Raw genomic sequence first — 22,927 nt, 5'->3', positions numbered from 1 at the left:
TTTGTCTGGGTTCGAAATAACGCTTTTCGCGTAGAAATCGATGACTCGGTGCAGTGGAGACACGTGACCAGTCACAACTTATTTTATTTAAAATGTGATTTTTTGATAATAAGGCAAATAAAGTTTCGATGTAAGCAGTACGCTGTGAGCCAGCAAGTTTCTCTGTGGCTGAGTTATTGGTCTGATCAGACGATCGTAATAGAGGATCAATGATGATCTTGTGGCTTTCGTTCAATCCACCCTTAATTCAGTAGAGGCATGCAACAGAGCACGTTTGTTCCCTTGTATTTTATCTTTCTCCTTCGCAACACATGTTTTTGACAATTTAAAGCGATATACAAATCGTTAAGAACTCGAGGCAACGCAAGTCAAAACGAAAACATTCCTTTTCTATAATTGAAGGCCATTGCAGAAGCACGAACGAAAAGAAGCTCTCTGCAAACGAAATTCACCTTTAGAAATTAAATATTTTTCACTTCACAGCACTTGGTGTCCACCATGGATGTTTAGACCTCTTGCTAATATGTTAGCTTCACTGGTTTCTTTCTGAAACTGCACTGTTGCACCGTCTTTCAAGTTAGTTACATCGTCTCTAATGCGTGTCTTTTATTTATCTATATTTTTGCCAATTGCGCCACAGTTCGATCGCGTGTACGGTACTGGCTGAACGACATTGTCGATGAAATGCGAAAGAAGAGTCCGGCATCGGTTCAGAAATGGGTCGATTCCATACAGATGCCCAACAGTGGCGTTCACCCTGGCACCAGCGATGCACCAGATTCGGATCATGGAACGGTTCCGATGCAGGATGACAACGGGCCATTGGCAGGATCAAGTCAGCTAGCGGTTGCTACAATGGCTGGGGAAGCGGAAAAACACCAAATCCATCACCGCACGACGGTTGGCGTCGAGTCGTTGGCGATGCACGATCAGCACTGGGGTGGAGACAGTAGCGACGAGCAAACGGAAGAGCTGGCTTCAGTATACCGTTGGGATGTACAGGAGGGGAACGCACATTTCTCGGCCAGCCTGGAGAATGTACTTAGTGAGAGCCCTCAAAACAATAACAGTACACCCGCAGTCACAGATTCAACCGTTTCGTCTAGCACACCGAAAGTGGCCAAACTTGGGGAAGACTCCGATCGTTCCAAGCAATCCAACGACGGAGGAGCGGGACTTTCGATACGGAACTTTCTTTCCAAGAAATCGCTGTTGGGAAAGTTCAATCGGTCAGGGTCGAACCTTGATCGTAGCCCAACCACGCCCGGGGACAATTTTCCAACCGTTACTGCACCGGACGCCGGACAGACTGAAGTGGACGTACCGGAACCGGCAGCGTCGTCATCGTCGGCGTTTGGTGTAGGCAAGAGTAAGATAAATGAGTTCTACGATAAGCTCAACATGAACAAAGCAAAGTACGGGTTGATTAAGGCGAAGAAGCTGGACATTCGCAATATGCTGGGAGTTGGAGGCAGTGCTAGTCGTCAGGATTGTGCGATGGGTATCCCCAAAACATCCGGCGACGCTGAGCAAGCACCTGTGGAAGCGCGTCCGATTGTGGTTGACTTTCCACCTGAACTTGGACCTTCGGAATCGGTTCGCGAAGAAAAACCTCCTCAAAAGGAACATGAAAACGATCAGTCGATCACAGAGTCGCAGCAGGAGGACCCCCTCGAAGTGAGCGTCGTTGATGTGGATCCGTCCGATGCGTATGAGTTTTCTTTCGATGAATCGTTCCCCAAATCGGATGACATGATCCCGGGGATGATCAGCGAGGAAGACGAAGAAAAGGAAAACATACTCGACACGGCCACCGCCCCCGGTGGGGGACATCATCCGTACGCTTACGATGTGTACCTTAATCCTCCCAAACCGCGTGCTCATCGGATGGGTATCGGTCGGATTGGGCGCAGTTCGAGCGAAAACCCACGTGCCACCGGACGACGTTACAATTTGATGGAGATTGGGCGCAGTTTTAGCGAGATGAACGATGACGACGAGTCGTTTGCCATCAGCGAAGGTAACAATAGCTGTCCCAATCCATCGTCGCTCAACACCAGCTCGAGTATCAACAATGGCAGCACCAGCAACCTGACTCGATCCGTCCCGGTGAGTCCGATACCGCGAACGTCGAGCAAATTGAGTATCCAGCAGGAGCACAACAGTCAGTCGCCACAGCAGCAACAGCAAATGTCCGGTGCCGGCCATCATAATCAGCGACGGCGTAGCACCATGCTTGTAAAGGACAGTTCGCTTCAGTCCGATTCGAGCCGTTGTTCGAGCGTCGAAAGTCTGTTGAATGCCCGTAAACCCGATCCAGAGAAAATACTGCTCAACCTAGGCTTCGGCCCTGCACCGCACAGCACGGATGTACTGTCCAAAATACCAAAACGGTACGTGTGGGTGCCGCAGTGCTTCCAGTGTCCGAAAGGAGACAAAACTGAGTTTTCTTTTCTCCTGTATCGATAGGTTCCTCAAACCATCACAGGTACGGGGCGTTGATACGGAAGCCTTTCTGCGGCAGCAACAACTTTCTATGCAAATCCACGAGAATAGTGTCCTGGGCTATCGGGGCCTAGTAGGTAAGCATAAAGCAGACGGTGGCACGGCATTCTCATTCCTTGTGATATCTTCGTAGGATCTGTTCCTATGGCACTCTGAAGGTTACGGTTCGCTATTCATATTTTCCTCCTTTCCATTTTCTCTCTTTATGCCGGGCGATCGTTCATGGATCATCTCTCGTATCGATCATACTATTCCAGCCGATTACGAAAAACTGCACATTCTGCAGCGCTTTCAATCGAGACCCATGTAATACATGAAACTAAATGGCTACGAGGTTTCGGAAAGAAAAAAAGCGCAACTTCATCAATTCGCTGTAACTCGCTCTCTGGTGTGCTGGGCTACATTGGCGCTTTTCTCTCTTCTACCGCCTTATTCCTTCTCGTCGAGTCGAGTATGATTGTGTCGTTTGCACAACACAGTTCCCACTAACCAAACATGTTTGTAGCTATTAGCGCACTCAGTAAATGTACACGAAGCGTGACATCTATTCATCGGGAATTCAGTAGTCACAATCAAATGGTAGGGTTCCGCTTCGGACGCTAGCTAGCAACAGACGAATCGAAGTGTAAGCAGTGTAAACTATCTTGTTTGTGCTCTGTACGCATGCTTTTGAGTGTTAATGTGGATTGTTCGGTTTCGTGTCTAACATTTTCTATATGATGCATGCATGCGATTATTGTTTTGCAGTCCGTTCTTCATAATTTGATTTATTGTAGCCGATCTTCCGTTTTTGTACCTTGCTACGTTCGTACTGAATGGCATACACCTTAAATAGCTTCCTTTTGGCTCATTTTGATTTAATTGCGGCTTGAACATATCTGTTGTACTAATTTTAAACACCTTGCTTAGTTTTCCCCACACATTTTCCTTTTGGAAGTTTTGAAGTTTGCTTAAAAAAATGTAGAAATATTTTTTTTTTAAATTTCATTCATTGCTCGTTCTATTTCTCTCGTGGTTATGCACTACAGTTTAACTTTCATTGTTTTCGGGTTTGCTACTGCGTCCTTAAAGGGCATAATGCATTCGCTGCAGCGAATGTGATGAATGTGTTATTCGCAGCGTATTATTTGCATTTTTCTTCACTTTTCACACCGGATGCTCTAACCTTTGTGTTTTTATTTCCTTCCCTGCAAAGGTAACCCGCACATTCCACCCTCGATGATAGTGGCCAAAATTATGGAGCGGTTCCAGGAGAACGATACAAAGACGCGCCTAACGGCGACCGGGATTTCGTTGCCACTGTCCGATAGCCGCAACTCTTCGGGACCCCCATCACCCAATGACACGGCATGGCTCTCTAGCGACGAGCGATGGACGATTAAAGTTTTAAACATGAGAAAGCACTGAACTATCGTGAAAGTCGTGATCGCAAGTGATACACCATTTTAAAGTATACTACTAAAATCATTCGCGCTGTATAGTCGACACTTCGAGCTTCTTCAATGTCCATTTAATGGTCACACCAAACGGCCGCGGTGGAAGAATTGCTGTTATCACTTACTCACTTACTTAAGTATCACACGCAACTCGGGAGACAGACCAATGCTCACGTGTGACATGATGCATTACTTTACTAACGCAAAAAGCACCTTTTTAAACGAAACATTTTTATGTGGTCCAATTTGGAATTACCGTACTATTGTACTTTTTCATGCCCAACCTTCTCCTACGGAAGACCTTTTACAACGAGAGCACAGACTTTAATCTTCTAGAATATGAGTTTCCGCTTTTTCCATGCTTTTTGTTAGCCGCTGCACCACTGACGGCCAGGCCGCGGGTATAGTTAATCTTAGGGGTTTTGTACGGTGAAGGTGGATGAGTAGGATCGTAAAGATATTACGCGGTAACGGAACGGGAGGGAACATTTTCTTACATTTTTCCTCTATCTATCACTCCTAAAATCCGCTCTGCGTCCTTGTACACTCAGATGCCCTTATGATGTGCTGTGTTGCGTAGCGAAACATAGTTTAGTTGTTAAATGATGTAAGATATTAGAAAACCGCACTGTGCGCCAGTGGCACGGTGGCTAAATGATGAACTCCTTAATAGGTAGCATAGGTAGATGGCTCACAGCGAAACACAGAGAGCAAGCACCATTCCTGAACGGATATAAAATAAAACTGCGGAACAATCGAATCGAAAGGTTCTTGATAGAATACTGGGATAGAAAAGAACAAATATCAAAACGAATACAATCAAATGCAAATGCATCACTAGTAGCAGCTCCCTTGGCTGCATCTTTCTAGACATATCCTATAGATTATATGAATCCCCCTTGTTGCCGAAGAGCGATCCGCTCGCATAGATTTTTATTGTGTCCTATTGTGGTTTTAATATTGTCCTACAGAAGATCTTTGTTTAAATGAGGAGTGAAAATGAGTATAAAACTCGCCCATCACTAGTACTGTTCGGAAAGCAATGTGAGGATTGACTGGATTCCGAAGATTGACCAGGCAGCGATATTTTGCTGCCATTTGTTTGTTCTCGAATCTCTATTACAGCGGCACTGGAGAAGCAAACGCACCTGTTGGAAATATAAAAATAAACGTAAAACCATCAGTCTTTTCTGTATGACATAATTAAACATCCGAAAGGGCCACCGATAATTCTGACAAGTCCAATTTTACGCATACATTTGGTTGTTTCTCACATAATTGCTGTTACGAAATGTGCTTACATAGTTTTAACGAATCTTTCACGATCGTTTTTATCTTACAATTTGTTTTATCATTCAAAGATTTAAGATACTGTTAACAGTACCACATTTTGTATTAAAAAAAGGCAGCATACTTGCATTCCAGCGCTGGCAGTTTCGTTAGTCGCGTTTCAGACTCCGGAGCCTCTGGAGCTGCACATTTTGGTTTTTAATTTGGGAGAGTGTCTTGTTTTGGTAACCTTGTTGACAGCAACTGTTCAGTTTGCGCGGTGCACTCGTTATCAATTGCGCGCCGATCATCTTTGATAGCGATACAACAGTGTAACATCAAAGAAGCAACGTTTTTCCGGTGCTGAAGTAACTTAAAAAGAAACAGTTTCAAAAAACGGTCTTTTTACGCAGATGATGAGCAACATATTTGCCATTAGTTGGCCACTCTTGGCAAGGTTATTTCTGCTACAGATTATTAGCTTCGTTAGTGGTACCGTTGGTAAGCAACAGTGTTTAAAAGCCCTATCCGTCCAATCTTATTATCAGTTTCTATTTCGTGTCATTAGTAACCGATCATGATATGATCGTAACGTGCTACATCTCAACGTGGGCCGTTTATCGTGAGGGCACCGGATCCTACACCCTGGACGCTTTCGATCCCACCCTCTGCACGCACGCCATTTACGCGTTTGCCGGTTTGGACGAGCAGAATGATACCATTCTACCACTGGGTAAGTCTCTACGCCGTTTGACACGAAATGTAACGTAGAGCTGGATCGATGGCTTGGATTTACAATTCGCAGATGAGTGGCAGGATCTGAACGAAAACGAGGGAAAGGGAGGCTACGAAAAACTGATAAACCTGCGGGAGTCTAACCCACACTTGAAAGTCTTATTGGCCATCGGTGGCTGGAATGAAGGCTCTGAAGCGTACTCCAACCTGACAGCAGACCCTGAAAGGCGTCAGGCATTTGCAACGAATGCTCTTCATTTTATTAGGTAAGCTGATGGCTTTGACTACGAACAGCTACAAATTGAACATTAATCATTTTGCTCATTTAAGGCGGCATGGCTTCGACGGGCTCGACCTGGATTGGGAGTACCCTACGCAGCGCGGTGGAAGTCCAATTGATAAGGAAAACTTTGTGGCCTTCGTGCAAGAACTGAGCCAAGCATTCAAGAAGTACAATTTACTTTTAACTTCCGCTTTTGGGGCGAGCAAGGACATCATTGATTCGGCGTACGATATGGAGGCGCTGTCGAAGTACTTAGACTTTCTGCACATAATGTGTTACGACTACAACGGAAGCTGGAACCGTCAGATTGGCCCAAATGCACCACTGACAAGCAAAGACTTCCTGAACGTCGAGTACACTATCGAACACCTGCTCGATCTGGGTGCGCCGTCCAGTAAGCTCGTGCTGGGTCTACCCTTCTACGGCCGTACCTTTGTCAGTCCGGTGGCCCGAGCCCGAATGGGTGATGTGGCCGACGAAGTGGGCTTTCCTGGACCGTTCACGAAGGAGAATGGTTTCATGGGCTATAACGAGATGTGCGAAGAACTGAAGCGCAATCCCTCCGATTGGACGCTCTCGTGGGACGCTGCAGCCGGTGAGATGGTGGCCATCAAATCGAACGACACCGTATCGCAGGTGGTAGTTTACGATAATACGCGGTCGATCGCGAACAAGGTACGATTCGCCGTTCGTCAGAAGCTTGCCGGGCTGATGGTGTGGTCAGTCGATACGGATGACTTCAATGGGCTGTGTGAACCGGAAACGGATACGTACGTCGACTTTGGTGACCGCGACAAGGTGACACTCTCCATCCCGCGCCCGGTTAGTGGCAAGTATCCGCTGCTCAAGACGATCAGTAACGCCATCGTGGTGGCTACCGATGAGCTGACGCAGGAGAACATCGTTCCCAACGAAACCGAACATTTCGAAATGGAAAGTTCTTTAACGGATGTATCATCGACAGCTAGCGCGGTTTGTGTGTCAAGTATAGTTTTCAGTGCTCAGTTATTAAAATTGATCCATTCACTCTATAAGGTGTAAAGCAGTGGAAAATAAGAAGACGATAATAAACTTACCTTAATAAACAAATTTATTAAAAGCATTTGATTGAGTTGTAACTATCAGCCTTCTCGCTACTAGTGGCTGCGTTCGTGCCACTAATGGCTGCGTACATTAATTTGCAAAGAAGTTTAAATATTTCTTCGTAGCGAGGGAACGATCATGGTGGTTTGTTTGATTAACGAAAACCTCCATTGTCCGCCACAGACACTAAGTAAATATATATTTCGGAAACTCAAATTGAGTAATACAAACATTGCTTTTTAAAACAAATTAATCCTGCAGCAAAACAAGGTACGTTTCTATCGCACCAGAAAATTTAAAAACTTCAACAGAATCATTATATGAAAAGTTCCATGTTGCCTCTTGAAACGGAAAACGTTACATCGTTACATTCAACAAACAGGCATCGAGATGACCGCCATGCCGCAGTGTTGGCGAACCTTCTTCGGTATGTTTTCTTCGCTCCGAAACGAACAAATGTGGGACATGAAGATAGAGGTTCACCATTATGATTCATCGTGAGCATTAAATCGACCACAAGAAGCTTCGTTTCTTTTCCCTGTCCATGTTTTGTCTGATAAGAGAAATAAGAAGAAATCCATCCAATTCTCTCTCGTAGTGCGTTTCGTGGTGTGTATGTGGCAATGTGTTCCTCTTGCACAGTCGTGAAAGGTTGGCTCGCGTATCGCGGTGTGGCCGTTTAGGTTTGTGGCACGGCGCTCGGAGTGAGTTTGTGTGCTCGCACACACTCTCTCGTTTAATGCTCCACTGTGGCTCGCGTCTTAAGCGGGTCGGCGGCGCGTGATGAGTTGCGCTTAAACCATTGTGTGACCGGTTGTGGTGTCGGTACGACGCTCCAGTTTGCCCGAGTTCGTCGCTTGGTACGCGTTGATGTCGTGGCGCTTTCGGTGCGGTAGCTCCTTTCACAGTGAACGAATCAAGAAAAACCAAGCTGTCGATCAGGAGGCGTGCCTTTTTTTTACCGTGCACGTGATTCTAGATCTGAAGGAGAGTTTCTTGTCGTGCAGACCTGATTTTGGGTCAACGGATACGTGTTGGCGGGGACAACGTTGAGGCGAGCTGCAGCCGCTCTATATGGAGTAACAAAGTGACTAAAAAGAAGAAACGTGAAACAAGTGTAAATATCAAACCGAACCTCCGCTGTGCAAAGGAATCCGCCATTCGGACCGCCGAGGAAACTCGCAGGAAAGAGAAAATAAATTGTAATGCCGATTACGGGCCAAATGCCTGCCATTGGACGCATGTTCGGCTTGGGCCTCTCGCTACTGCTGCTACAGGTTGGCCTAGGGAGCGGCGCCGTAGGTACGTACCCAAGAAGCAATAAAACCCGCAATACACAACAGCGTTCTGATCCCTGGGACTGAAGCGGCCGCTGAATGACGAAATGTTGGTCGGCGAAAGGTCGAGATCGAGGGTTTGTCATAAATGTTTCTCTCGTATGGTGCGCGCGCGCGCATTACAAGCCAAAGTTGCTCAGTTTCTAAGCAAGTTTTCCATGGGAACGGGTTCTTCTCCCGGATCGGACCATTCTTTGTAGATTGCTGCGTCCATCCATCCTCGCATCAAGCTTCACGCGTGCGTATACGTGTGGCCTTGGAGTAGTTCGTTGAAGCCGTTCACTGGGCAAAAACTATTCCACGGGACTTCCTGCCCCACCGAAGGCATCCAATTACGTCGATCGCACTGAAAGTACTGCTTAGGAACACTGCACTTATTGCACGGTGCAGTTATGTATCTGACCGTTGCGGGTAGTTTGTTAGTGTTTCGCCACAAACCAAGCGTAGGAATTTAATGTTGTGGGAATTTTGGTAATAATTTTAAATTATTTTGAAGCGAACTATGCTCAAAATACGTTAAACTGTTGATGGAATGGAATTCTAATGCAATCAATTGCACTTTGTTGCGGTTTTCTGCTCACTTTAAGCTAGTTCCACCCCTTGAGCCTAGTTTAGCCAAGGTTGTAGTTGAAATAGGCCAACCATCCTGTGGTTCAGGCAATTCCCCCAGCAATCTGTGTATGATGTTCAAACACACTTCATAAGCACGAAATATCCTTCAACCACTGACGGCAGTCGATAATTGGTGCTACGGAACCGTTCGAAGAATATTCTTGAAACACTTCCTTATGTGCATCTTCGCTAAGATGTTGTCCCAAGATCGTTTATTTTGAAAAGAAAAAATCCCCAAGAAAACGGCAAACGGGCAAACAATCGTCATAGGAGCGAAGGAACTTTGTGGGGTAGGCAGATTCTGTGGTTCTTCAGCACCCGACAAACAACGGGAGCTCGTTGTTTGATCCAGTTTTGTCCGGAACCGGCTCGTAAAGGTGTTGGAAAACTGAACTCATTATTGCATAATCCACAACGAAACCATTGATGGTTCATACCCTAGTTAGCTTTTCGTTTTAAGTATTGGGTGTTTGTTTTTCTTCTGGATCGCCATGTATGTACCAATACGGCTCTCATGTCAACGAATGAGAAATGCATAATTTAAAACAAATGAACAAACGGGCAAAGGTCCGTTGTAAAGTTCGTTGTGCTAAACGATCGCAGGTTGACGCATTTTATTCATTCTCTTCTGCCAGTTGTTAAAACAAAATGTTTAAAATAGTATCTGTTGTTTTCTTTTCCCTAAGAGGAAATGCATGACTTTGCTGGTGTTAAGACAAATGTTTCATATTAGGTATTTGCCAAAAAAAAACAAAAAAAACGAATAGTAAACATTTTCCTATTGTGTGTTGTTGTGATAACCCAAACTCGATCGATTGCTCGAAATATGTGCAAACAACACAACTCATCAGCGTGCGTGACAAAGTGCAAACAAAACGGTAAAAAAAAACAACAGATAATTTGTGAATGTTTAGAGAGTGGTACCCTCTTCCACAGGAACACAGGTGGGCCTTATCAAGCCAAGTAGGGGCACGTTCGCTGAGACCAGACCTTTAGACCAACCTCAAGCCAGCCACCATTTACACCGATATGGTTCAATCCTTTCGTACTTTTAAAGCCTAAACACTTTGGCTATTCTATTACAATCATGAACGTTCGCCATAATTATTCTTGACCTTTCACAATTAGTCAAGATTACGAGTGTCGTTCGGGATGCAAAGCCCCTCGAAGCCAAGCGATAGCAAACCGTCGACGAAAGAAGGTTATCAAAGGGCTTTCTTCGACTCGCCGCCAATCAAGCTCCGTGACTAAGCTTCAACTGGCTAGCTGACCGGCTCACCGGACAGCACTTCCTGATACGCGTAACGCTGTTCATACTCACTACCGGCAGCGGGCACTCTGCGTAGCCACTGCCCAGCACGGACCGGCAAAGCGATCGCTGAGGCGTGACTCATGTTTTGGTGTACAGCCGGTATCGCTGCGCAGCAAAAACCTTTACTCCAAAAACATACCATTTACGTTCGCCCCGTGAGCGTTGCTTCCTACCGAAAACCTACCGCGTTTCTTGTATCGATATTCCGGGAGTGGTTGAAAGTTTTCGGGTAACTATCGTGCACCACTAACCGCAACTGCCTTACATTCCGTTCTCCGTCCTCAGTCACCGACCACGACCGGGTGGTAACATGCTACATCTCAACGTGGGCCGTTTATCGCGAGGGCACCGCATCCTACGCCCTGGACGCGTTCGATCCCACCCTCTGCACGCACGCCATCTACGCGTTTGCCGGTTTGGACGAGCAGAACAATGCCATTAAATCGCTGGGTAAGGTGTCTTGTTTACTTTGTGCCAAACGGCACTTTTATCAGTGCGGCCGCTGCCGATGTGTTTCACTGTGTTCCGATTCGCAGATGCATGGCAGGACCTGAAGGACAACTTCGGCAAGGGCGGCTACGAGAAGCTGGTGGGGCTGCGGACGGCCAACCCGCACCTGAAGGTCTTACTGGCGATCGGCGGCTGGAACGAGGGCTCGGAGAAGTACTCTAACCTGGCGGCCAATCCCGAGCGGCGACAGGCGTTTGTGAAGAACGCACTTAACTTCGTCAAGTGAGATAACACGGAACACGGAACCCCGACCGACGGCACACGTTCACTTTCTTTCCCTTCCAGACAGTACGGTTTCGATGGTCTCGATCTGGACTGGGAGTACCCTACGCAGCGCGGTGGAAAGCCCTTCGATCGGGAAAATTTCGTCGCCCTCGTGCGTGAACTGAGTCAGGTGTTTAAGAAGAATAATCTGCTGCTCACTTCAGCGATCGGCGCTGGGAAGGATACGATCAATTCGGCATACGATGTAAAAGCATTGTCAAAGTATCTGGACTTTCTGCATATCATGTGCTACGACTACAACGGAAGCTGGAACCGACAGATTGGTCCCAATGCACCACTGACAAGCAAAGACTTCCTGAACGTTGAGTACACTATCGAATACCTGCTCGATCTGGGTGCGCCCTCCAGTAAGCTCGTGCTGGGTCTACCCTTCTACGGCCGTACCTTTGTCAGTCCGAAAGCCCGCGCACTGCTGGGTGATGTGGCCAACGAAGTGGGCTTTCCTGGACCGTCCACGAAAGAGAACGGCTTTATGGGCTACAACGAGGTGTGCGAAGAACTGAAGCGGAATCCCTCCGATTGGACGCTCTCCTGGGACGCTGCTGCGGCCGAGATGGTGGCCACCAAATCGAACGACACCGTGTCGCAGGTGGTAGTGTACGATAATACGCGGTCGATCGCGAACAAGGTACGATTCGCCGTTCGTCAGAAGCTTGCCGGGCTGATGGTGTGGTCAGTCGATACGGATGACTTCAATGGGCTGTGTGAACCGGAAACGGATACGTACGTCGACTTCGGTGACCGCGACAAGGTGACACTCTCCATCCCGCGCCCGGTTAGTGGCAAGTATCCGCTGCTCAAGACGATCAGTAACGCCATCGTGGTCGCTACCGATGAGCTGACGCAGGAGAACATCATTCCAAGTGTGCCGGACGATGCCAAACCCGGCAGTGCGTCGCCTTCCGGTTCGTCGTGCAATGTGATTGGTATGGCGGGTAGCATCTTGGCCATTGTGCTGTTATTTCGCACGGTCGCTAACGCTCTTTAACGTTTTTCTGTTAAGCCAATAGTTTTAGTGTCATGTTTGGCCACCAGCAGTCAAAGGTGTGTAATTAAATTGGAAGAATGTTGGACGGACATTCTTTTTATGTAACTAAAATAAGTTGTTTCCCTATGAAGCTACGCCAAAATGATGACAAGCAGGTGCTTCTGTTATCCATTTAATACTGCTTTCGCTTCCATTTATTATCCGTTTGCCTTTACTCCAACGTATCGTTTGTTTTGTAACAAAGTTAGTAAATACGTTATGGGTCAGCTTCCGTTCCCTTTTCTGAGCCGTACGTAGATGTTTGGTTTAGATTATAATATTTGCTTCTTATCATAGTCGGATTAATGTATCCAATGTTGAGTGCTTTACATCGTATGCCCTACGTGCTGCGTCGAAAGCGTAAGCAATCGTCTGTACATTCGGACCAGGATTCGGAAACGGATGCGGTGTTTGCTTGCCCGATTGTTTTACCTCTGGTTCCAACGAACGAGAGGATACATCACATTTCGGCACGGTTCATTGTACTGTTCCTTTTCCTTTTCTTTGAGTACTTCGAATCGCCACTTCGTACGCGAATGCGAATGGAGCGTATGAACGCCATTGCTGATTTAATTTGAACTGTCTTCTCGAGCGTGTTCGATTATCTCTGTACGCCAGTCTTTCTACGGTGATTAAATACTAGAGCGGGAGTCTCTACACATTACTAGCTCGGATTTCACTAAGGACAACTTGTACAACGGCACTATACTATTTTGTTAGCAGATCGGGCATATAATGGAGGGAACAAGGGATTGTTTTGCCACGATCGGGACAGCGCGAAGGCTCTGGGTGCCGGGCGCAGGGTAGCCCGCTAACGACTATATCAAAGGAAATCTATACAACAATATAATGGCATTTGGAGTATTTTCTAAATAACAATAGTCCCAGCATTGCGCCGCCGCTGTTTCCACTGTCCAGCTTGTTTTGACCGGGGGCCGTATGTACACTTAACAACGCGATCAGCATCGCATTCCATTGATTGTTTCTCCCGTAAGCATTGAATTCGAAGAAGCCGAAAATCAGAAAAAACAAAACCAACTCGGGGCAACCGTTTCTTTTCGCTTGATTCAATCACCTTCTCAATGTCGCCACCAGTGTTTTTGTTAACATTCGCTATCTTATCGCTTTTTGATTTTTTTTCGAGGATTATACGTATTAGTCACAAGAAGGGGAATAATGTTGTTAAAGCTACCGATTCTAGGAGATCATTTAGCGAACACAAGCTAGCTGGCGGCCAAGTCAGGCCCAATCCAGCGGAACGACCGATTGATGATTAACGCTCTCTTCTTAAAATGCAACCGAAAAGGCAATCTTTTGCGAGAATGATCTGTGTGACCGACTTCTTAGGCAGTTACAACATGTGTTCATCACTTCTCTGCGGAAGTACAGCATGCAACTCACCGGGTTCATGAGAAGGGAAACGCGTTTTAGTAATATTTCGCCAGCTAGCGACCTAGAGAGCTGAAGAGTTGCATAAGCTGCGTGCAGCGAAGGGCCATGGCATTGGCACAATTCATGATACTGTAGTTGCATGTTCGCGGCCCATTACACGCCTCCTGCACTCAACTGTGCCGTCTTCGAGTGAATCGATTTCGACCAAAGTCGATTCGTATAGCCAAGCGCCGTTGAGGCGCAAGACATTGCTCCGGAAGGCAGGGATCCAGTAACGTATTTACTACATAACAACAACAAAATCTAACCCAAGGAGTCTTTATCCCCCACGCAACTTCTTTTTGGCGCGGTACCTATGGATGGAAACGGTGGCATTGGGCCTCAACTTATTTTGTGTTGATTATTTGTCGGTTCTGGATGGAATACGCACACGGGTTATGACGATCCGTCGTCTAATGAGAGGACCGGCGTCAGGTCAGTCGATGAGGTTTGGTGATGCCCGTAGCTATCACACCCAACCAAAGGGGGCGGATCCTTCCGAGGGACACGCTGTGTGATGCCTGATCTGCCAGAGTTGTTAGCCGGATGTCGCTCACACGTACACTTCGTCTCACAATCGACGATCGCCGCCTCCGCCGCCGCCGCCACCACCACACCGCTCATCGTTGGAGGTATCTTCGTTGTCCTCGTTGCTGCTAGCGCTCACATCGTGGACATTAGGCTCACGTCGCCCCGACGACGACGCAGCAGAACCGGTAGCCACCGACTCGTCGCTTTGGTTGTAGCTGCTAGTGTGGTACAGCAGTCCCACGTCGTTCCCGCTCAGGTTCTGGATGATCGAGCTGATGTTGGTGCCGAGACTTTGGCGTTTGATCGGGGTGATGTTGAGGTTTTTCGGTGACTTCGGTTTCGCCTGGCTGGGCACGGTCGGCCCCGATGTCACGGTGCAGGAGGAAGATCCGGCCACACTCGCCGGTCCGCCACCGGCCGACGATCCCGGTCCGAACGGTGCGGGCACGCTGGGGAACGGCACCGGCAAATCCTGGCAGGACGATGACGATGGTGATGACGATGGATCGAAGGGTGTTAGCGAGAGGGGGGTCGTCTTAAATCTATGCAATTCCTTGATTACCTCGTACTGCGAGTCGGGGGCCAGGAAGATGTCGTGCAGATTCTTCGTCGAGCGCCGGTGCGCCTCCTGGCTCTGCTCGTTCGAGGAGTACGGGTACGAGGCAATAAAGTTACAGCTGCCCGGGGTCTCGTGGTCGCCCCGGATGCCCGACTGACTGCCATCGGCTGCAGACGGCGCAGCAGACTGGGACGGCTTACCGCTGCTACGGGGGGCTACCTCCGAAGGGTAGCTAGAACCTACCGAGGGAAAGTTTGTACTGGGGGTGGCAGGCGAGAGGTCCGTATAGTCCGTCTTCTCGCCCGAATCCACTGAACACATGCTTTGGCGGGAGATGTCCTTCGGGATCAGCGAGGACCGGGGCATCACCTGCGGTTTCTCACCCAGCGGTAGTGCGGTCTGCGGGAACGGGAGCCGACTCCGCACCGAAGGTTCCCGCCTGCCGAACCGCTGCGCAATGTACTCATCCGCTTGATCCGGTTGCTGCTGGTGCTGCTGGTGCTGCTGGTGCTGCTGGTGCTGCTGCTGCTTGTCCTTCTTGCTACGTTTTTGACCCGCATCCTCGTAGTAGTTGTCGTTCTTAACGGACATGTTACAGCAGCTGCTTACGTCGGCAAAGTAGACCTCCGATTCGGTCGGCTCCAGGAGCTTACCCCCGCTGAGGGCCGCTTCGGCTTCAAGGGCTTCCACCGTCTGGAAGCCACTGTTCTCCACACCACCAATCCCGACCGGTTGCTTTAGCCGCCGGGTCTTCGGCGGGTGTACGATGGCTCCCGGGCGCATCCCTCCTCCGCCCAGCAATCGATGCGAAACCATCGGCGATCCAGGACCACCACTGAGACAATCGGCCACCGTACCGCTGCCACCAGTGTTGGACGGATGGCTCGGCTCGTGGTACTCGTTCTCGGACGTTTCCAGCGATGCCGAAGGGTTACTAGTCTGCGCGAGTAGACTGGCCGTTTGGTTGGGCCCGCCGAACACGTTCTGCACGTTCACCCGACTGGCCGGCTGACCCACGTTCGGGCCGATGCTCTTCGCTCCGGCTTCGACGCGCTTCTTTGCCTTCCGCAGCGGCAGCGTGTTGGAGAACCGATCCCGCCCCGGTCCATCACTGTCCGACGGTGTGTTTTCATAGTTGTCCTTCGTTTGCGTACGCTCCTTGCCATACCCACCGCCCGTTTGCTGCCGTTTGCTGCCACCGCCACTGGCCGCACTGGCGTTTGTTGCATTGATACAGCCCGCGGGCGAACTGTTGCCACCACGCGGATAATGATTAGGGGCCGGTTGCGTCGAATGGCTGGTGGCACTGGAATGGCCCCCCGGTTGCGGTCCGGGCATGTACTGCTGCGGAATACCGTGAACGTCGACACCCATTACGGCGTGCTGGTGACATTCGAGAATGGTTATGCCCGATCCGGGTCCGTTCTGGGCCATTCCCCCACCGGCCATCAGAGGCCCGGTGCCCGGGCCTACCATTCCAACGGTGCTTGGGTCAATCAACGGCGGACCACACTGGCCAGGGTGGATGTACTGATAGCGACCACGGCGCGCTGGGCTGTTCGGGTCGCTGTACGGTGGTGGGGGTCCCCAGATACCGTACTGTTGGTCAATCACGTTGTACCGGGGCTGCACGGAATCACCGAGTAAAGTACCGACGACACCCGGTGGTCCACCCGCCCCCGGTCCCGTCCGGTTTCCGGAGAAACCGTACTGCGAGTCGGGACTGTGGGGTGACATCCGCTGGGGTGCGGCATCACTACGCTGCCAGGGCATCCGGGGCCAGCTCCAGCCGGGCAGGCGGCGACCACTCGCATTCAACCGACCACTTCCACCCGGCTCGTCACCTCCCGGGTTCGGAGAGTAGAAGTTACCAGCCTGTCCCGGTGTCCAGAATCGATTGTCCCCTTCCCAAGGGTAGGCCGACGGTAGTGCATTCCGGTGAGCATGGCACTGCTCGCAGCACCGACAGTTCCCGGCCCGTCCACCACCGCCCATCGTCCCGCCAGCAACACTACCGACACCGCCAAGCATCCCCGGACCGGACGGCAGCACGGAGGGAGCGCCCTGCTGGCCGGAGTAGAGCGAGCGGCAGCGTAACTCCAACTGCTCCCAGTACATCTTCTTGCGCTCGTGGCTGAGCAGCTGGTACACGAGCATGCAGCTGAAAACGGCCACCAGCACCCCGGCCACCGACAGTCCGAAGACGGCCCGCAAACAGGAGTACAGTGCGCCGTGCACGACACCACAGTCGGACGTCGAGTCGAACACGAACCGCACGCTGCTGTCATCCACACCGTCCGTTTGCTTGTCGGCCGTCACCGAGTAGCAGGTACACGTCCGGGTTTTCTGGGTGTACTCGCACTCCCGCAGGACTTGCAACCGGCTCATGTGCAACACCGTCGTCGTCACCGTTACGAGAGCGCACGTCAGTGCGGAGGCCAGTCCACAGGCCCCCGAAAGTTTGATCTGTGAAGGATGAAGCGAAGCGTTTGTGAGTGGCACGGTGGACAGAAGGAGAACCCATTGTGTACGTACCAAGTAACTGTATCGATTCCTTCGCCTCGCCAGACTCATTATACAGATGCCAGTCAACATGAGCTGAAATTGAAAGGGGGACAAGTTATTTTATGTCGTCCCCGTGTTGTGGGTGCTGACAGCCCCGGAAGCACCTACCAGTGTCGCAGGCACGAACGTTGGCACCGTTTCGAAGTATCCCACGGTGCTGGTGTACGACCGGAGCAGGAAGTAGATGCCCAGAAAGAGCACACCGAGCAGACTGGAGATGCCACCGCATATCAGACACCAGATGACGTACTTCCGCACGCCGGACGTCGAGGGAGCTGCGGAAAATAGAACAAGCTGTCAGAAAGAGCACCATTCACAAAGCGTGTATCACACGGCGGCCGTGTAGCTGCGATGTCGCCGGAATATTAACCCGCTGTGGCCGAGGGAGGGCGCGACGGGTCGACTGGCGGTGGTGCCCACGTACAGGTCGGCACACTGTACTGAACGACTTGCATGAACGGATAGCCGTGCATCCTGTGGCGGCAGAGTTTGTTGACGACTTTTCCGGGGCTTTCCCTGGGCTCGAGGGGTTTGCTCCCCTTTGGTGGACGAACGAGACACTCAACACTACCCTTAAACCGTTTCGACTACACTAAACCCGGCAGTCCGTGACGATTGAATCGTTTTCATTACGCACAGTTTGCATCATTCCTTACTCCACTTCGAATATTGCTTCCTAGTTTTACGGCCAATCTAAACATTAATCACTAAGTAATACTGCTATTGTTACCGTCTGTTGTACTATCTGGTTTCTAGTGCAATCACCATTCGATCGGAATAGGGTTTCCTCGTAGCATCGCTAAGGGGCGAATGCCCGGGTTCCTTTGTGGACCACCGTTTATTGTACTATCTCTATGCCTACTTGTCGCTGGAGCTCATTATACAACCACTGCCATCAAAACAACAAGCTTTTAATGACAGACTGGAATGAACTCTAAACCGATGGCCAGGAGCGGGATTGGGAAAAGAAAATAAACATTTTGGCAACCCGTGCTCTGTCTGCACTGTTCCGCGCCGTCCTGTAAGGCGTAAATTTTGGGTGTCACTTTTCTTCGTCCGGTTGGCTGGGCAGACTCTTCGGAACGCTAGACGCACTTTCTCGAACTGGTCCCCGGATTCGGAAAATAATCGTGAACGGCAGTGCTTTAAAAACTGTTTACTTCCTTTCCGCGCAAACACCAACCAGCCAGTTCAGCAAACTTTTGACAGACGAAACGAGCTTCTCTCGAGCTCTCTGTGGTGTGTGTTGGACACGACGTGTATCCTGGAGCGCTCCGTGTCTGCTCCTGGCTATCATGTGCTGTGGCATTTCCCTAAACAAATGCCACTGCGCTGCACACCGCGTGTCTGGATCACATACGTAGGGCCCTCGCCTCTGTGTGGTCGTGATGGCCGCCTGTGGGGGCCGTTTGGGCGAGGCGAGGCAGTTGCTCTTGGGCCCGCGGGCCGCACTGCGCCGAATCGGGCGTCACGTGCTAAGGGATGTCCCTTGATGGAAGAGAACGGTTCTCGGTTTGCCATCGAAGGGTTAGCAGGATACAAACTGACGGTTGGAAGGTTTCGTTCCAAGTGTTTGTTGGGCAGGAGCAGTGCAAGCTCTGGAGTCTGTAGAAACCGCAAGGACCATCAACTACGAGTCCTGCTAGATCGTGGCTCTCCGATATGGCCTGTGGCTCACATATGGACTGGCGAAAACATCAATCAGAATCAGATCACCCAGATGTCTGAAGAAGCCATTTCGGTTACGTCCATAAGGTCTCGCCAGGTGCCAGGTGGGTCGGTCATGAGAGTGGCGGTTTACGAACCAGCTTAGACCCTCCACCAAAAAGGACAAAAAGGACCTGATAGAGGGGTGGACTTGAGCTTGATAATCCTTCACCCTGATATGTTGTCCAGCTTGTTTTTCGTTTTCTTCAAACCAAAACTTCTGGAACAATCAATAAAGCATTTCCGCCGACTGTTCCGACTCGTTCCCCGAAAAAAAAAACGGCCAGGGTTTTCAATCTCGCGTTCAGTTCGGTGTTGATGCTTCGCGGCCATTAAATTGAAACGTAAATTAATTCTTGCCCAAGCAGCGCGAGAGAGCCTCCGCGTTCGGGGTGCGGATCGGTTGTAGAGCGATTCGCACCGATCGGTGGATTCCCACACAGCGAGAGAGGGATCGGAAAATGGGTTCAAATTATCGACTCTACCCCTGTCGGAGCCTCCCGAGGAGAAGTGCCGAGTCATCTCGTGTACGACTTACCCGGGTCCATCCGCTGCAGGGTGCGGGTTCGCGGTGCCGGCCGTGGCGGAAGTGGCGGCCCTCGATCATCTTCCGAGATCTCCTCCTCCAGCTTGCTGTTGTCGAGCACGTTCGCCCCATCGCTGTAAACCTCGATGTGGTGACCGTGATGATGATGACGATGATGGTTGTTGGTGTACTTCCGCTCGTCCGAACCGAATCGGGCCGGTGAGCTGAGCCTCGAGCCGTGGTGTGCAGTGGCACTGTGTGTGACAAAACGGTGGGAGAAAGTTAAGCAAACACAGTTTCATTACCACCACGAGAGTGGCTCCGCCGAGACGGGGGAACACTTACAGCGAAATCTTCTTGGTGTCTAGATTGATGTCCAAAACGCTGGGCGTGTTCTCATCGCAAGACCCGCCAGCCCCGGGACTGCCGCCGAGCCCCCGGTGTGTCGGTTGTTTGGTGTTATCACAAGAACTGGAGCTCGACGGCATGTAACGATGATGGTGGTGATGCGCATGATGTGGCGCTACCGCCGCAGGGAGGTGCTGTTGCTGCTGTTGCTGCTGTTGATGCAGTACCGCCGCTAGGCTATTGTCGCTGTTATAGTCGAGGTCCGCCTCGGCGGTCGTGATGTTGTAGGCCGGATCATGATGGAGATGATAGCGGTGTTGACTTTGCGACGAAGCGGCACCCGCAGGGATCGGTGGTAGGTCGTTCAGCTGGACTGTCATCGTGAGAGGTCGGTTCCAGCAAACTTTCAGTCAACTTTACTTTGCCCTCCGCGTTACGGTCTCTGACTTTGCCGTTGGGTTGGACGTTCGGTCTAAAAGGAAAGGAAAACACAAACAAAGCATGAAATTGAAATCTTAAACTAAATCCTAAACGACGATCGGCACGGTGTGCCTGCTTGGTGATCGATCGCAATTACGCAAAGCGATCGAAGCTCCCCGGAGAAGCGTGACACGTTGCTGGTGTGGCCTATTTTGCCGGTCTCACGGGCCTTCCAATTGGTGCTAGTGAAAGGGAACACGACCGTCGGAAGACCTGTATGCGTGTTGCGTACATCGGAAAAGGATCATTTCAATTCAGGAACCCAATAAACTGTCGACTGCTTCTAGTGCCCAATTCTAGTTTAGGCGCCCTTTTAGCTTGCTGAACAACTTCCTATAACTCATGCAATAAATGTGTACAAACAAAAATTCCCACCACTAAAAGGTGACGCTGTCGAACATTTTTAATTGCTTCATGGCGGGCCATTCCAATAGGGTCGCCGTGCAAGTAACCTTCGGGAAGGGATGCTTTTGAGCTCTCTACCTGCTCCGGGAACTGACATCGAAAAAAATATCTTCTCTCTATCGATTATGACTAATTCACACGAAGGATCTCTGTAACTTGACACTTCTACCTGCCTTGGTACAGAGAACGCAGTTAACGTTAAGGTGTTCCTAACAAATGGCGTACCGAACCGTGTCCTAACGTTCGGTACGCCGTCACAGCGCGGTAGGTAGGGTCACATAATTTTCACAAAACAAAAGGTAACCCTCGAAAAAGAGGGATCGATGTTCATGTTGAATGGGCTGACTTTATGCCGTTGGCCCGTTGAAAACATAATTTGGTGCTACGGAGCGACGAAGATCAAACGCGACCGCGCACTTTGCGATAGACACCGCGGTGCGTTGAGAGATGCCCTTCGCCGTAAAGCCCACACAGTTGTCCTGGGTTGTCGAACACATTCGGATCCCAATTGGTTGGCCGTCTGTGGGCATATCTTTCGTCTCGATTGACTGTTAACATAATACACCCATTGGACGCAGTAGTGATGGCGTTTACGAAGGGCCTTTTGGAATTATATAAAGATATCCTGGAATTTCGACTGTAGAATGTCCCACGGACTGCGGACTGCATATTTTCCAGAGATTTCACGAATGTCGACGCCATGTGGACGGCTGATTTAGGCGCCCGTTTGTTTTTTTACTGCCTTCTTTTTCAATCGAAGCACGCCGCTTGCGATGCGATGATTTTTTTTACTTTGCGGTCGCTCCATAGCAACGCTCTCGAGTGTCGAAAATTGGCATCTTCCGGCTTTCAATCAGCTCCGTCGCTAGGCGGACAAGATCAAACTGTAAGCCGAATCTGCAAGTCCCGTATTTATGCTACGGATTTTTTTAGAGACCCACGAGACGTTGTCCGGAAGACTAAGATTACCTTACTCACAGGAACAGGTTGACGAACTGATAGCAAATCACAAACATGGCGATCGCGAACGATTCCTGATAGAACAACAATCGACCGACTGCCGAGAAACAGATTTCATCAAATTCGCAGGCCACGTCCGGATTTGACACGAATCGATCGGGCCTGTTACCCAATCGATTGCAAATGCACTTATGCGCAGAGGACTTTCTCTTCACCTCATGCTCACACGACTCCACGAATCACCACATTCACTAAAGCCGGCTCTCAAAAGTTAACGAGCTTGAAGGGTTTTTTGCCGATTGCTTGTGAACATCACTTTTTTGGCCATCATTAGCGGGATTGATTCCGAGAGCGAACGACACCACCGTGCGCGTATACAAAATTCCAGCATTCATCAAAACCCGACTAACAAGGGAAGGGACCATGGTTGCGCGTGTCGCGCATGTTGCGTCCAGCGGAGCGGATCGAGAATTGTTCTTTCGTGGCTTGGTTTCCTTTCGCTCCGCGAGTTTTCGCTAACTGTACAGTTATGTTTCCCTGGCGAGCTGGGCTGGCGATCGCGAGGTGTTTTGTGAGCTCGTTTCGTTGTTTATGTTGCTGAAGTTAAAGGTGTTGAGTTTGCTGCGTCCAAGCTGCGGATTGAGTTACTCTTTGATCGCTGGGTTAATTAGGAGTTCAATGCTTTCTTTGAATTACTACACAATCGCCAAATAACTAGTAGAGCAAAAGGGCACGCTGGCCAGCTGTTACCCCGGTCTCTTTTAACCGTAGATTGTGTACCAAACTTATATCGACACGCAGCCCTATGCATGGAAATGATCCGAAGTTCCTACTTCAGGATAATTTTGACTTCTAGCATTGACACACCGCAATCAAAAATAATGATCGACGTCAGATTGCACACTGTGACGTGCTCAACAATAAGCACGTCGTCGGCCTCCGTCGTCGTCATCGGCCGTTTACTTGGCCGATGATCTATATCAGGAGCCAACGGGGCCAACGGTCGGCCCGCGGTGCCCTG

The 22,927-nt window shown here is 49.8% G+C and overlaps 4 protein-coding genes across 4 annotated transcripts; 3 read left to right on the top strand and 1 right to left on the bottom strand.

The window, feature by feature from the left end:
* Positions 1 to 678: 678 nt before the first annotated feature.
* LOC131208838 (uncharacterized) lies at positions 679 to 5,104 on the top strand. Its single transcript, XM_058201747.1, is given in 4 exon segments — positions 679 to 2,393; positions 2,470 to 2,582; positions 3,701 to 3,842; positions 3,844 to 5,104. Coding segments are annotated over 4 exon segments (2,016 nt in total). The 5' UTR covers positions 679 to 684; the 3' UTR covers positions 3,896 to 5,104.
* Positions 4,544 to 7,269, top strand: LOC131215675 (probable chitinase 2). Its single transcript, XM_058210066.1, has 5 exons — positions 4,544 to 4,548; positions 5,759 to 5,943; positions 6,016 to 6,211; positions 6,276 to 7,200; positions 7,264 to 7,269. Exons 1-5 carry the CDS (start codon positions 4,544 to 4,546, stop codon positions 7,267 to 7,269), a joined length of 1,317 nt encoding a protein of 438 aa, XP_058066049.1.
* Positions 7,270 to 8,470: 1,201 nt separating this feature from the next.
* On the top strand, positions 8,471 to 12,395 carry LOC131215375 (probable chitinase 2). Its single transcript, XM_058209767.1, has 4 exons — positions 8,471 to 8,613; positions 10,858 to 11,022; positions 11,109 to 11,304; positions 11,368 to 12,395. Exons 1-4 carry the CDS (start codon positions 8,517 to 8,519, stop codon positions 12,353 to 12,355), a joined length of 1,446 nt encoding a protein of 481 aa, XP_058065750.1. The 5' UTR covers positions 8,471 to 8,516; the 3' UTR covers positions 12,356 to 12,395.
* A 2,001-nt stretch (positions 12,396 to 14,396) lies between these two features.
* Positions 14,397 to 20,441, bottom strand: LOC131215674 (uncharacterized). Its single transcript, XM_058210065.1, has 5 exons — positions 20,059 to 20,441; positions 19,726 to 19,967; positions 17,589 to 17,755; positions 17,451 to 17,513; positions 14,397 to 17,381 (listed from the first exon to the last, which is right to left on the bottom strand). Exons 1-5 carry the CDS (start codon positions 20,439 to 20,441, stop codon positions 14,397 to 14,399), a joined length of 3,840 nt encoding a protein of 1,279 aa, XP_058066048.1.
* Positions 20,442 to 22,927: the final 2,486 nt, after the last annotated feature.

Source organism: Anopheles bellator, chromosome 1 (assembly GCF_943735745.2).
Source record: "Anopheles bellator chromosome 1, idAnoBellAS_SP24_06.2, whole genome shotgun sequence".
NCBI lineage: Eukaryota > Metazoa > Arthropoda > Insecta > Diptera > Culicidae > Anopheles > Anopheles bellator.
The sequence above is the reverse complement of the archived record's forward strand: the minus strand, read 5'-3'. Positions and strand labels throughout refer to the sequence as shown.

Bases quoted from the DNA above. Each gene is read 5' to 3' on its own strand.
- LOC131215674 (XM_058210065.1), bottom strand. From the start codon at position 20,441: ATGACAGTCCAGCTGAACGACCTACCACCGATCCCTGCGGGTGCCGCT. The intron at 19,968-20,058 runs GTAAGTGTTCCC...TGTCACACACAG, and splicing joins GACACCAAGAAGATTTCGCT to TGCCACTGCACACCACGGCT. The intron at 17,756-19,725 runs GTAAGTCGTACA...TATTTTCCGCAG, and splicing joins CCTGCAGCGGATGGACCCGG to CTCCCTCGACGTCCGGCGTG.
- LOC131215675 (XM_058210066.1), top strand. The intron at 5,944-6,015 runs GTAAGTCTCTAC...TACAATTCGCAG, and splicing joins TGATACCATTCTACCACTGG to ATGAGTGGCAGGATCTGAAC. The intron at 6,212-6,275 runs GTAAGCTGATGG...TGCTCATTTAAG, and splicing joins AATGCTCTTCATTTTATTAG to GCGGCATGGCTTCGACGGGC.
- LOC131215375 (XM_058209767.1), top strand. From the start codon at position 8,517: ATGCCGATTACGGGCCAAATGCCTGCCATTGGACGCATGTTCGGCTTG. The intron at 8,614-10,857 runs GTACGTACCCAA...CTCCGTCCTCAG, and splicing joins CCTAGGGAGCGGCGCCGTAG to TCACCGACCACGACCGGGTG. The intron at 11,305-11,367 runs GTGAGATAACAC...TTTCCCTTCCAG, and splicing joins AACGCACTTAACTTCGTCAA to ACAGTACGGTTTCGATGGTC.